General features: G+C 31.7%; 1 protein-coding gene across 1 annotated transcript; it reads left to right on the plus strand.

Moving 5' to 3' along the window:
* Nucleotides 1-15,099: 15,099 nt before the first annotated feature.
* On the plus strand, nucleotides 15,100-15,713 carry LOC112526956. The gene has a single exon (XM_025137411.1). The coding sequence runs from the start codon at nucleotides 15,192-15,194 to the stop codon at nucleotides 15,477-15,479; it is 288 nt and encodes a 95-aa protein (XP_024993179.1). The 5' UTR covers nucleotides 15,100-15,191; the 3' UTR covers nucleotides 15,480-15,713.

Below are 15,713 nucleotides of genomic sequence, written 5' to 3' on the forward strand. Positions count from 1 at the left end.
GGATGGCTCAACTGATAAGTCAACTAGACCAATCTATAGTAAAAATTCCTCTTCGTACCTCTGGATGTGGTGAGTTCGACTTTCTTTCAGAAGCTGAACGTGAAGAATCCCTACGTGCTGAACAAGAGCTGAAGAAACATCAGCAACAACTTAAAGTTAGCCAAGACTCTAGCTGACCAGACACTTGCTGAAGGGAAATTCAAGAGGAAAGATCCGCTCAGTGCCCAAGTCCAACTCTTAACAAAAGCTGAACAAAAACATCAACGGGTGCTGAAGCTGAAGGATCATGACCTCAGTTGGTGCCGAGAAAGGATCAAAACAAGGATGAGCCCACACAAGATCTCAAACATCACTATAGTGGTCGAATGAAATATGGTGCTCAACTTATTTCAATGGTCATTTGTCGAGAGAACAACGATGTTGTCACTGAGTATCCCTCCTTCCTCAATTGGTATGGTTTCTATGAATGGCTCGATATTCGACAGGTTATCCAGAAGTCCAAATCCAAGCACAAGGCTTACGTTGAAGAAATTCTGAACGAATTATTCAACAAGGTGTCGAAGAACATCGAGGTTCCTCCTCAGACACAAAAGCTCTCTCAAAGAAAGAACCTTTCTGATCCTAAGAAGGCTCATCCATCCAAAATGAACATGAAACAAAATTCTTAGTGGATGAACTCTTTAAGGATAGAAAGAAGCCAGATATCTCAATGCTGAATCTGTTACTGCCTGAGAAGGTTTCCTTATATACCCAACACAATATTCGAAAGGAAATGCTCAGACGAGAGATGCAAGGAGAAGATGTTCCAGATTACATCAACTTCAGCAATCTAGATTAGTCAACCTTTCAGTCCTATAAATCTTGTATTTCTTTATCTTTTCTTTCATTGTATAGCTTTTATGTTTTAAGCCTACCAAAACCGATTGTAAATCGGTTGTAATATTTCCCTTGTAAACTAGTTCAATAAAATGATTGGTTCACTGAAAAAGATCCCTGAAAAGAGTAAATGGGACAAGTATTTATGAGTTCTATTTATTTCTTACAGTCGCTGACACCTTTTTATTCAGTTAATATGCTTTCAGTACCCAGTTATTTATATTACGTAAGTTTATTCTTTTCTTGAAATACTTTACAATTAAAGTAAATTTCTATAGTAAACTTTATCATTGAAAAATATCCCAAAACAGTTAAAAGGGGAAAGTATTTTACTAGTACCTTTTCCTTACCGTAATACCGAAACAATTTTCGTTATGTTGCTTTATCATCATCAAATAAGGGGAGATATTGATCCTCTCTCTCAGTGATTTGATGATGATCCTTTTTATCTTACGAAGTGTACTATCTTTGTATTCAGCTTCAACAATCATCACTGAGTCTGTTCAGTGATCGCTGAACATCTATTAGAGACAAGTATTCTTTAGAAAGACAAAACTCACACCATAGAATCTTCAGTGATATCAAAGATAGATCTGAACACAGAGACAAGCAATTTCGTGATTTGATGTGGTTTTCAGTGATAACAAGCTCGTCTATACAAGTGTGAAATCTACTCAAGATTCAACGAACACTAAAGAAACCTCAGCGTTATTCCAGTATCAGAACGAACACTAAAGAAACCTCAGCGTTATTCCAGTATCAGCGATCAAATGAAACTTGTTGAACAAGATTAGTTTTTTTCTTGTCCTTCTACATACAAAGAACAAACCTATACCTCTCAAAGTAAAGTACTATACAGAGTCACTCTACTGTCTCCAAGCGTGCTTACATACTTTGTGGAAGAAAGGACAAGCTCACCTCTTGAAGCTTGCCACGTGCTTTGTACCTTCTAATTTGCATTTAATGCAATGGGTATAAATAGCTGAGAAACTCCTCCTTCTCAGCACTTTCGTCTAAGCCACGCTTCTTCTAACTCTCTATCTAAGAGAAAGACAACCACTCTAACAAGTAAAGAGCACGAGACTTCTTAACCTATTTCTTTTAGAAAGTCTTTTCTTTCTTGCTATCTGTAATTTGTGTGTTTCTTTGATTGTTAGATAAGTTCTTTATCTTATCTTTTCCGCCAACAATCTGTAAATTCTATATTGATCTTTTTTATTAACAAAGGATTTTTAAAGTGAAAGTTGTTGTGTTTGTATTCACCTCCCTTCTACAAACTGTTACCTATAAACTCTTGTAGATCTGGATGGGACCAACAGAGATGTACATGCCTGATGAAGCAAGCATAGTCCTAGCCGCCTCCATAAGGGTTTTGTTCCTTCTCTCTACAACTTCATTATGTTGAGGAGTTTTGGTTGTTGAAATTTCTTATGAAATACCTTCACTGACAAAATTTCTAAATTTTGTTTCATTATCACTTCTCAGCTTTCTAATTTTTCACTGTAGAAGGACTTGTAATCTTTTCAGCACCACGATGAGAAGATCAAGAACATCATATTTCTTCCATACAAATTCAATCCATGTATATTTCATATACTCGTCAACAAGAACTAAGATGTACTTCTTCCCAGATAGGTTTTGTGTTGATATAGGACCACAAAGATCAACATGGAGCATATCCAATGGCTTAGGACAAGAGGTTCCAGATTTGGACTTATGAGTTGCTCTTTTGAGTTTTTCTATTTCACAGGCAGAGCATAAATGATCGTTTTCAAAATTTTGATCAGGTATACCTTTAACTAATTTCTGTTTGACTAACTTCTTTAAAACTTGAAAGTTTAGATGGGAAATCTTTTATGCCATAGCCAATTTTTCTCACTCCTATAGGAAACAAGACATAAGGTCTCTTATCCCACAAAAGAGTGGAAATCCAGAAGGTAAAGGTTGCCTTCTCTCTTTGCCTAGATAATGGTAAGTCTAGATTCTGTTTCAATTATACATAATCCTTTTATGAATCTTACCTCCTGTCCCTTGTCACACAACTGAATTATGATTAAAATATTGTGCTTTAAACCTTTTACATAAGCCACTTTTGATATGGATATGTTCCTTTTGATAAGAGTTCCATAACCCTTTATTGTACCTATATTATTGTCTCCAAAAGTAATAGATCATCCATATTTTTCAATTAATGAGGATAACTGACTTTTAACATCAATCATGTGTCTGGAGCATCCTGAGTCCATATACTAGAGCTGCACATGCTGGTCCTACAAGACAATTAAGGTTTTTTAGGTACCCATTTCTCCCTTCTTATTAGCTTTAGTTTCCTTTTTCTTACCACTGGCCTTTTTAGGCTTGGGTTGATTTTTCTCACCCTCAACCTTTTTAGGTTTGGGGTTATTTTTCTTATGCTACTTTTGAGTCTTAGGATTTTCATATATATATATATATATATATATATATATATATATATATATATGGACTCAGAAAACATGCATTTATTTTATAAAATATGCTTTCTCAACTGATGTAAAAGTGTTAAACAATGACAATTATTCATGCATGCATATGAATGTTTAACAACTTTCTTTTGACTTGAAGAACTAGAGATATTTGCCTTATTTGAGTTTCTTGTTCTAGCATGGGTTATTTTTACAAACTTCCTATCTAGTCCAGAATTGTTATTTGTAAACTTGGACTTTACTTCTCTCCTAAGATTTTGGTGATCCTTCTTCCCACTTGTTGAACCAGAGGAAATTTGAGCATTAGAATTGCCAGTTGCAATCCCCTTCTTTTCCTGTTCAACAGTAAACTTTATGACCTTGGAGGGATAAGGTTTAGGTCTTGAAGTCTCTTGTGCTTGATTGACCTTTTTTTTGCCTTTTTCTCAAGTTCTAAAGAAGATTTTGATTTTAAGCACATATCTATGAAGTCAGGACACATTGGGATTTTGGAAATTTGAGCTTTCTTTTCCACAACTGTCTCTGGTTCCTCATAGATTAGTTCTTCTTCAGAATCAGAGTCAAGAAAGTCCTTTTTGGCTTTTGAAAAATTCAGAGACTCATGGGATTTAACTTCAATGATGGGCTTTGGATCAGATTTACCAGAAGCATCTACTTGGCTAACCAGAGGTTCTGGTTGCGTTGTTAGTATAACCAGTGGTTTTGATTTAACTATCAGATTTCCAAAGGTCTCTGGTTCTTTAACTAGAAATTTTGGCTCATCAGCAACATTGTCGGAATCATCTGTAGATGGTGTAACTAGAGGTTCTAGTTAAACTATAGAGTTTCCAGAGGTCTCTATTTTGCTTTCAAAAAAAAATTATACCATCAGTTTGCTCTTAAGGGGCTCTAGTTTGATTGACCAGAGGCTCTGGATGATTAGAGACCTTTTATGTGTTGCTTCCATACACCTCATTTTTGAACTTCTTTTTTGCAAAAATTCATTTCCCATTTATCTTGACTCTCTTGAAAGATGAGGTTATTTTTGATGAAAAGTCAGGTTTTTGAATACAACCAAGGTTAAAGGTTGATTCAAGAGTTTTTTTTTTTTTTTTTGTTTCTTATGAATGGATCATGTTCATTATATCGTAGTCCTTGTGTGTTCATCTGACTATTCACTTTTTCATAAACATTATGGACATCTTTGTACATTGTAATCAAAAATTCATTAGATTAAAGCTTTTGATGAAATACTTCTCTCTTTTTGAAAAAAAAAAAATCTTTTAATGCCATAAAATTTAGTCTTTCAACTTCAGATTCTTTCAGTTCCTTGTGTTAAAATCTCCTCTAAAATAATGAAATAAAAAAGAGAGGATGAATAAATATATAAATTAGAAAAAAAGAAAAAGAAAGTAATATATATATATATATATATATATATATATTATCTTTGAGTTTATTTCATTGCTTAAGATGACCTATTTTAAACAAATTAATCATATCATATTTATCATATCATAGTTACTATTTAGTATCAATCAGGGCCATCCCTAGGGGAGGGCGGCACGGGCGCGCGCTCAGGGCCCAAAAATATAAGGGACCTAAATTTTCCCCTTAAAGTATATAGTAGTCTAAAATAATTTAATAAATTAAAGAAACCAAAAATTGTAGCATATAATAAGAGACAAAAATAATTTAGTAGATAATAAGGACCCAAAAATATATCAACTAATTACATTGGAGAAAAAAATAAAAAAAACTAATTGATCATTCATTATATGCTATTGTTTATTATCCCTATAATTTTTTTATCTCCAATAAGATCCAATGATATTGGCTATTGCTATCTCTATATGTTTGACTATTTTCGTGCTTCAACAATTCAACGTTAAGATCGTGTGCTTGCTATTGCTATATATTTTTGTTAGGTATTTTTATCAATTTCTATTTTTATTGACTATTGGTATTTGATTATGTTGTTCTAATTGTTTTTGTTGACTATTGTTATCTATTTTTGCTTCTACATAAAATATTTTATTTTATTTTTTTACAATTAATCTATTGTTCTTATGATTTATGACGTGTTTCATGGTTTTGTGATTAATCAATAAATTTTTTCTACTAGATGTATTTACTAATGTCTCTTATATATGTCATGTTCCATAAATTTTTAATATTAACATCTTATTTTAGTTGAGCAAAAAGAGAAGGAAAATGGAATTTAAATATTTTCATCAATTGTTTGACTTATGTATCTTTCATTGGGATTCCACCACACCACAAGATTYTATTTAARTGCTCAAACAATCATTTGTTGAACTTGCATATTATATGTTTAATTCATTATTTATTTTTACTAGATCTCAATGGATCATCTTTTCTTTCATATTCTTATTAATCTTCATTTGTCTACTTGTCTAGAAAACATTGATAATCTTCTTTATTATTGATCTCTCATTGACCTCATGATTATTTCATTAACACGAAATCTCTTTATGTATCAAAATAACACATATTTCTTGTTATAAAGTAAAACTTTCTTACTTTTTATAAAAAATTATCAACCATAGTTTATATACTCTTGGTTTAAAATTACATAATAAGAAGTACGTAAATTTAAGTACTCTTTTATATATCTATAATATAGATAAATAAGATTTTTTTTACTCAGCAAATTATTAACATTTCTTGTATTCAATTTTATACTAATGAAAAACATTTATTACCGAAGGTCACTACAAGAAAAGTGAGTTTTGACGATGCGCCTTTTAGCGATGACATGTTTCATAAGTTATAGCGATGACATGTTTCATAAGTTATAGCGATGGCATGCTGTTGTTATATAATATTTCTAATGATAAATAGACTTTTAGCGACAACAAAAGTCATTGCTAAAAGTCTTGTTTCTTGCAGTGGGGGCCTTGTTTTTATGTTCGCTCAGGGCCTAAAAAATATCAGAAACGGGCCTGGTATCAATAGTTCGTCTTGTGTTTTCGACAACAAACTTTCTTAAACTAAGGAATCATTTACTAAATCTTTATTGGATAATTGTTTACTAGATAAAAAGCTATCACCTTCTCTTACCTTGTCGAGTAACATTTTCAATTATCAATATTGTTTGTTTGTAAGCGTTTTTATCCATTAAACGTTTATCGGGTAAGTATCTAATTATGTAACCCATAAAAACTTTCGTCTGTTGACCTACCTCTTACTATGCAAACTTCTCGATCTTTACCATCCTCACCGAGTAATAATCTGGTAAACATTTGGTAAACAATATTAAATACATCTTTAAAACACAGTTTTGAAAATATATCATTTAATAAATGAAATGAAAGTTGACTTTTGACTTGTTCAATGGATGCCTCCAAGTCTTTAGGACCCACTTATCTAGATTAGGTTTTGTACACACATATTTTATCCATTTATTTATATTTATTTGCTGAATTTAATCATGTGGTCAATTTTCTTCCTTTTTTTTTTTTTTTTTTTTTTTTTTTTTTTTGCTTTTTAGCTTCCATCGTCATCATCATCATCATATACATCCTATCCCACCCTCGTAGCTCATATAACACAAAGCCTGGTTTCTAGAACTTTTTTAAGAGTGAATTTTGGGTTTGGTTCGATTTATTATTTTTAACAAAAACCGTCCCTAATATAAGTTAATTACAAATTTGTCCTTCACGTCTACAAAATCCAATGAATTTAGTGCCTCTTACTAAAGGTGTAAGTGTTTCAATAGACTACTTTATAGGATTTACATTTCTAAGACCAAACCATAAAGTATCTAATCTAAGAGTGTTGTAATAAGTTTATAGGACGCTTTTGGGCGTCTTAAATTTTCATTACTATCTTTTATTATGAGTTTGTTTATAAATGTAGTTATCTACTGCTTAAGTTAAGCTCATTTGAATGTTTTTGGGTGTTTTAGTGTTGGCAGTTCAAAACTCAAAGAAATGAATTGATAAGATGAAACGTGGCATAAAATTTAATTAATTGCACAAAGAGGCAAGGTAACATAAGTGAACAATGTTTACAAGGGGTATTTTGGGAAAAAAAATTAATGATAAGAGATTCAACTTGTTCACTCATGAAACATGCTTAAACTCATATAAGTGTTATATCAACAAGCTTTTATGAACATCCTTATGTCAATTCATGTTTGAAAGACCGTTCATGAGTGAACAAATATTCATGGTTCATATGTACTCATTGTTCATGGTTTTTGATAAATGTATTCATGGTCCACCAATAAATACATTACTTTTAATAGAAATAGTGAGCTATCGTTCATTGATGAAGACCTCAATGAACACTATTGTGGTTAAAGTGCATGCTAAACATTAATCATTACGTCAACCGTCAACAAATGATTTCTTTATGCAAGTTTAGTTATGTACAATTTACAACTATGAACATATCATGGTTCACTCATGAATACATGCATTATTTCATTATATTGTTATGAAAACATGTTTTTATGAAATTTGCTTAGGTGTAACGGTCAATTAAATATGTTTCAGTCAAGACCAAAAAGAAAAAAATGGCTAAAATCATGGAACATGAATCTTTTTGTAACTGTCAATTAAATATGTTTCAATCAAGTAAAAAAAATGAAAATTACTAACATACCTTCAACATTAACCGCATAGAGAGATATGAACATTAAGTATAAAGGCCTTTTGATTGGTCTATGAACACCTATGAACACCATATAGTTAACAAAAAATCTTGAACACATATGAACATCATATGATTATAAACACAATCTTATGAACGCCTTATGGTTACAAACACATTTTTATGAACACGTATGAGCACATTCTTATGAATACCTTATGGTTATGAACATATTCTTATGAGCACCTATGAATATCATTAAATACATTAAAGGTAACTTACACATAAAAATTTGTAACATCTCATTAAATACCATAAAAATAACTTACACATAAAAATTACTTATTTGCCATTCATCATTAAATCAGAAGTTTGAATTAACATCTACTATAGAATGAATCTTATTGGTCCAATAAGTTTACAAAGTTAACACCATATTCTTGGTTAACAAAAGATCTTACCCCTATATATATATATATACACACACACAAACATATATAGAGGTAAGATATTTTGTTAACCAATCTATTTGTGTTAACTATATTAACTCTCTGGACCAATATGAATCTATATAATGTTATGGTTCATACATGACATCATATATATTGTCAAGGATGACTTTGTAATTTTATTTTATTTTCTTGATTACTCTAAGACATTTAAATGGAGGTTACAAAATTCCATGATTTTACCTATATTTTTGTGATGGAACGGTCCATTAAATGTGGAAGTTTGTGACGTAACTTACGAACATGTTTGGAACATGTTTGGTAATCTATTGGATTTGAGAAACATCATTCATTTATGAACACATTCATTTATGAACACATTCATTGTTTCTCCTATGAATAAAGTTACTGTTTCAATATTTTTCATTTTCATTTATGAACAAATTTACTGTTTTACCTATGAACACATGATTATGCTATTATTCTCTACTTATGAACGCATCATTTTTCTTATGAACATATTAGTTTCATTATGAACAAATGATTAAACTTATGAACATATTAATTGACAAACTTAAAAGAGATGATAAAATTTCGATTATGGAACACCAAGGGAGAAATTATTGGGACTGAACTTTGTGTATGAAGATGTAATTTATAATTTTCCAAGAATGCCCTTGTTCACCTAAGTTCACACTAGTCTATAACGCATTTGTTTCCATTATATTTTAAGGATGCTATTGTGTCTTTTCAACCGTAGATCAAAAAAATTGAAGGATATGATGGGATAACAAAATTAACTCTAATGCTTGGTTAACAAAAGAACAAGCCTCTACACACACACACACACACACACACACACACATATATATATATATACACACATATATGTCTGTGTATGTGTGTATACATATATATATGTATGTATGTATATTTATGGCTAGAATGCAATGGATTCTTAGGCATAGAATTCGGTTCTTATGAAATGTGAAGAAATTAAACTCTTATTTAGAAACTGGAAATAGACATTGTGATTATTATGTAATTTCCAATTCATTCCTTTATTGTAGCTCGGAACAGGCATTGTGATATTATCTAATTCCGAATGAACGAGCTTATGATTACAATTGACTATTAGACTGGATCTAGTTGATGTCAATGACTTTTTGCCTATAAGCGATGCTCCAATAACATTAGTTTGTAGTAGGCATGGGAATTGGCCCCGACTCGTAGGGGAATCCGGTCCACCCGCCCCGGTTGGGGATGGGGACTCCCCATTAAACCGAGTCTCGGGGACGGGGATCACCGTTTGACTCAAACCAAGGACGGGGACGGGTATCACACTCCCCACCCCGCCCCGTACCCAATATATAAATATATTAATTGATAAATTATATTATATATTATTTATTTCTATTAAATCGGTAAATGATAATTTCTATTTCAATATATTTTGGATATTACTAGATGTGGTTTTGGATATTACTCAATATGTTTTGGTACATGTGACTTTAATTTTTTTAGGTTAAATTTAATTTTTTTTCAATTTATTAATTATTATATGATGATGTATATTTTTTGTATTAAATTAAATTCCTTTTGATTTTAGGTTTATTAGAAAAATGTGAGATTTAAACATGTGTAGTGTCTCACACATTTGATTTGAAAAAAACTTATACAAACAGAAAAAAATGCCCGTTTCCCCGTTGGGGATCCCCGTTCCTCGTTGGGGACGGGGATGGGGATTGATCAAATTCCCCTGTGGGGATGGGGATGGGGACGGGGACAAAGATCGGATATCAGGGACGGGGATTGAGGTCCCCGCCACATCCCCGCCCAGTTACCATCCCTAGTTTGTAGTTTACTTATATGTTATGCAAAGTAAATTAGGTCTCCCGCGTCATCTTTGAATGTTTTATGCTCTTCCAAGGGTGAGTGTGAGTAAGTCGTGCAAATAACCCGATTAAAGCGATGTTTTTCCGTCTTAATATTCTATAGCTTTATTCAATAACTGTATTTGTTCTCACTAGGCGTTACCCATTATAGAAACACTTTTTCTATAAATGACATATAAATTAGGTTCTCTTAACAGTGGGGCTCCTAAGTCATGAGTGGAGCGATTGTTTTCAATAGTGGCACTTTTGATGAATTGGCGTTATTTATACGTTGAAAGGAATTCTTATGGAAAGAAGATAGAGACACATGTCTATAATCTAAACTTAAAATAATTTAGATTAGTAGGTTGTTATTTATCTTCTTTATATTTGAGATAGTAAACGCTATACTATTTCCCCACTCTAGGGTGATATTATAGTTCATAGGTTTTATTTACATCTTAATATTCGGTTTAAAATGTCTCCTATTTTAGGGGGTGTCACAACAAGTTTTTTTAGAACATATTTAAAATAAAGTGTCGTATTAGCTATTTTATAGCACACTATTTAAAACATGCCTTGTAAAATCAAGTGTCCTACAAAAAATGTGTTTATAGGACATTTCTCAAAAGTATCTTATAAAATAGCTAATACGACGCTTTATTTTTAAAATGTTCTAAAGAGTTTGTTCAAATGCCTAAATGCGTCTTATAAAATTGTTACAACACTTTTAAATGTTATCGTTTAGTCCTATAAACTTAAAATTTATAAAACGATCTATTATAACACTCAGACATTGTTGGTGTCTTATAAACCTGATTTTTTCGTTGTGAATATATAGGATTGCACCCGAGTGAGAATAAAAGTTATGGTGAGAATGGTAAGATTATTTCTAAACCGTTTGATGAGTTGACTATTTGATCTAACGGCTAAAAAATCGCAGACCTTCAATTAACTACAATTGATTGCGACTAAAACACAGCCTTCAGCTGCCTTAATAAACCACTTTATAGGACTTCATTTATAGGACCCAAAAAAAGCGTTAGGCATCTGAATAAGTTTTTTATACACTTCTATTACAAGACAACGCATTAGCAATTTTATAGGACTGGTAGCAAAAATACACACATGTAAATGTGTCACAATAATGGTGCAAGTATACGTCACTATTGAATTCGTTTTCAAGTAATAAAGCGGTAAAAATACCGAGATCGTATCACAGGGATCGGACTTTAAAGTTTCGAGTAGTAAGTCGAGAACATAATGATTTCAATGCAATTATGGCATATTTATTTGTAATGTTACATGCTTTGAGTTTGTGCTCATTCATTTGGGATCATTTAATTTAGACTATAATGTAATGGATCCATAGACATTGGAGTCAGTCTGTTGGTCTTAAAATAGGATTTATATCCCCTGGAATGTAGCTATTATTATTTAGGATTAGCGGAGGACTCAAGGTACAGACCGCAGGTGGTTGAACTTGATGACTGTATGATCTATAACAGAGGATTCAAGGTATAAATCATGAGTGGTTAAACTTGATCATGTGATCCATAGCAGAATACTAAAACTATAAACCATGAGTGGTTGAACTTGATGACCATATGATCCATAGCGGAGTACTCAAGCTATAGACTGTGGATGGTTGAATTTGATGACCGTGAGGAGATATTGGCTATAATTTATAGTGAACGAGTATGTCTAGGACCGACGAAGGACTCGAGCTATAGACCGCAAGTGGTTGAACTTGATGACCGTGTGATTCACCGTATAACTCATTAACATAGAATGTGGCTTACTTTTGTGTTCGCCACATTCGATGGATACGAGTCTCCCCATTATTGAAAGATGTTATTTTTGAATGGTATATTATACATGTTTTCGTTGTTGTCTTGAGTATGAAGTGTTTTCCATGATATATAGTTTTGGGTATTGAACCTTATCCATGTTTTGAGCATTTTTTGATAATATAGTTTTTATCCATGTACACAATATTTGGACATTAAACTTCATCTACGTCTTGGAGTGAATATTGGATTTTGAGTTCATATTGAATGGATATTCTGATTTAGAGTTTTCATCACGAAAATGGTATATTTTGAAAAGATGTTGCTTTTACAATAAAAACATTTTATTTGAGAAATTATGTTTGAATAAGCAGTCTTTCAATCGTACCGTTTTATAATTATGATAAAAACTGCTTGAACTCATTAAGCGTTGAGCCGAACCCTTTTCATTTGTTGGCATATGCATCAGGTTTTTGTTGTGGAGTGGTACTAGCGACACTGTGAAGAGTTAATTGATAGTTAGATGCACGAGAAAGAAATGGCTATTCGGGGGACATCTTTCATAGTTAGAGATAGCAACCGCAATTGAGTTTTAGTAACGACAGTCCCTAATTATAGATTTGTTTAAGGTTTGGAATATCATGTATTGATATTGAATCTTATATCCTCATTATAGGTAATCAAGTGTTGACTTTTAAATAAGGACTTTATCCTTATTTGATGTTTAATTGAAAATTTTAAATTAGTCGTTCTTTCCAAATTTGAGGACGTTAAACTTAACGTTTATAAGACCACTAATAATGAGTCCTATTTAAAAACGTTACAATAAGTTAATAGAGAAATTTGATCCCCCTCACAAGTTCTCACGAAAAAAATAAGTTGTTAGCATGATATTAAAATAAGAATTAAGAAGTAGAGTATCTTAATAGTCTTTTATAGACGACGTTTAAAAAGGAGTCCAATAAAAACAGTCTAAAAACCAAGATTCGTTGTTCTGGTTAACGATTTGTGACAATCGATCTTTTTTGCACTTATTATATAATAAACAACAATAATCTCAATCATGTTCTTATCGGGTAAAAACATCTTACAAACAATTCGTTTTGATCACCGAGAATATTAATCCCTAAAGTAATTGAGAATGATGGCATTTCCCGGTTGATAAACGACGCTAAAAAAATGGGGGTGTGGTAATCAGAATTTAAGGCTCTAAAGCGAAATGCATAGGATATGATAATCTGGTGATTTTAATCCACATACGTAACCCCGATATTTTTTTAAAAAGTGTACAAGTTAAAATATAGGGAAGTTTGGTGTTTTTTTGAAAACGACCGTAATTTTGTTTGTCTAAATATGACCATTGCTTCGTTCTAATCATATTGTGGAGTGGATCAAACGAGGAGTCGTAATTGATGATTTCCTTTTCATAATTTCCAGGTGTCATTGATTGCACGAAAACCCCATGAGACAACGTTGTCAAGTTCAAGAAGGCAAGTCAAAGTGGATGTCTTTTGTACTCTACAAGCATTCCCCATTTGCCATTTATGTGTTTGGTTTATTTTATTATAAATATCGTATGAGAAAAAGAGTTAAAGATGATAAGTATAAAATGGGATCTGAACGTTTGATCACTTTTAATCTTATATATATATATATATATATATATATATATATATATATATAAATTGTGCTTCTTACGAGAATTGATCTGGTTCGTCTTGGTACGTCTCATTAGTGTCAATTTTCAATTAAACTTGACCCAAAGGAACATATTCCTTCTTACTTTTCTCAGTATAACTTTTTTTTTACCGGAACTCAACTCTATAATAAAATAGGGTTTTTATATAAAACTTTAAAAATGTTTGATTATTTTAATAAATTGTTTTGCAAGACTTAATAAGTATCATATGTAAAAATATTATAATAAAGGGAAATTTATTAAAGTAGACGTTTCTCAGGCTGGTTTCACCTCATAGCCATTTTCCCTCCAAGTTTATTGAAAATAGCTATAGGTCCGCAAAACTCACGTCCGCAATTGTGGACCCAGCTAAACGACCAAAAAAATTTAAAGTTGTGGACCTAAGGTTATTTTGGTAAACCTTGTAAATAAATCAACTGGTATGATATTGATTGTACTCCCCAACGAATACTTGTTTTGCATCCATAATCAGTATCCGTTTAGTTTGTAGTATTGTTTTTGACAAATTTAGATTTCATGGAGGAATTTGGATTTGAATGAATTTGAAATCATTAGTGTGTTTGGTTTGTATAATATGGAATGGAATTGAATTTCATTATTTATAAAAATAATTAAATTACATTTTTATTAATCAATCATTAGAAAACAAATGTTTTTAACTTTTTTAAAACCATCTTGCATAATCCTACGACATGCCGTGAAATCCCAAGTACCCCTAACAATTTCAAAATCCTATGTTTGTAGGATTTCAATTATATGATAAGATTTCAAATCAAGACAATCGAAAAAAACAAACAAGAAATTAAAATAGATTTAAAATATATATATATATATATATATATATATATATATATATATAGGGTTGGGTTCACGTGAAACCAAAGNCAATTTATGTTCATTGATCAACTTTATAAACTAATGATCTAATGGACTAAAGTTGCACGGTGGCAATTTTATGATTATTGAAAGGGCTTGTGACAAATTTTGTGATTATGAATGTTCAAATTTTAGATTTAATCCAATGGTTGAGAATTGGTCTTACGGGTTTCACGAAAAAACATTTGGTTTCACATGATCTCAAGTATATATATATATATATATATATATATATATATATATATATATAAAATGTTGTGGATAAATCTGAAAAGTACAACCTTTTTTGCTAAAAGATACAAGTTACGTAAAATGAATTACTTTGTGATTGTATTGAAATATGTATATATTATTTTAGGCATGTGTTTAAATATTATTATATTTATGAAATATATATACAAGACTTGGATACTAAGTCAATTAACTTGTACAGTTATAAATCGACATGGATCCAGTCATCAAAACCTTCTTATAAAACCACCCTTCTTTGCAAGATTTTTCTTCAACTTACATTTCATCCCCCAACTCTCTCTCTCTCTAAAACCTTTGATTTTTCCGGTAACATGGCGATGGACGACATCATCTCCGGCGACACCCTTTTCAAGGTTGGATTATTCATCCTAGTTCAAGCTCTCGTTTATCTTATTCTATCAAGTTCTTCCAATATCTTCTCGAAGACCGCCCCTACTCTTAGAGCCACAAGCTTTAGAACGGTTCGGTCGGTTAGTATTCGCCGCATAATGGCTGCTCTCTCGGACTTGCCGGCTGGTGGCGAGACCTCTCCGTCAATCAAAGGCTCGGCTTCTTTCAAACGACAAGATTCGGGTACTGGCCATGACCCCTTTTCATAAACTTGGGATTTCTTTGATTGTAAATACCATACAAGGGTCATAGACTTGTTTTGTTTTTGTTTGATTTATGGATTAATTTTCAATAGACACATAATGTTTGACTTTTGGTTTGATCGATTGTATCTTGGAATGATTAGAAAATTGCAATAAGGTGAGTGTTTTGTTGTTATAAAATTGGTTTAGGTTATGATAATTATAATATATTGCCTCACATGTTCAACTCATGGGTTCTAA

Source organism: Cynara cardunculus (genome assembly GCF_001531365.2).
Source record: "Cynara cardunculus var. scolymus isolate 2C chromosome LG 14, CcrdV1, whole genome shotgun sequence".
In the NCBI taxonomy this organism is placed as follows: Eukaryota; Viridiplantae; Streptophyta; class Magnoliopsida; order Asterales; family Asteraceae; genus Cynara; species Cynara cardunculus.

Bases quoted from the DNA above. Each gene is read 5' to 3' on its own strand.
- LOC112526956 (XM_025137411.1), top strand. From the start codon at position 15,192: ATGGCGATGGACGACATCATCTCCGGCGACACCCTTTTCAAGGTTGGA.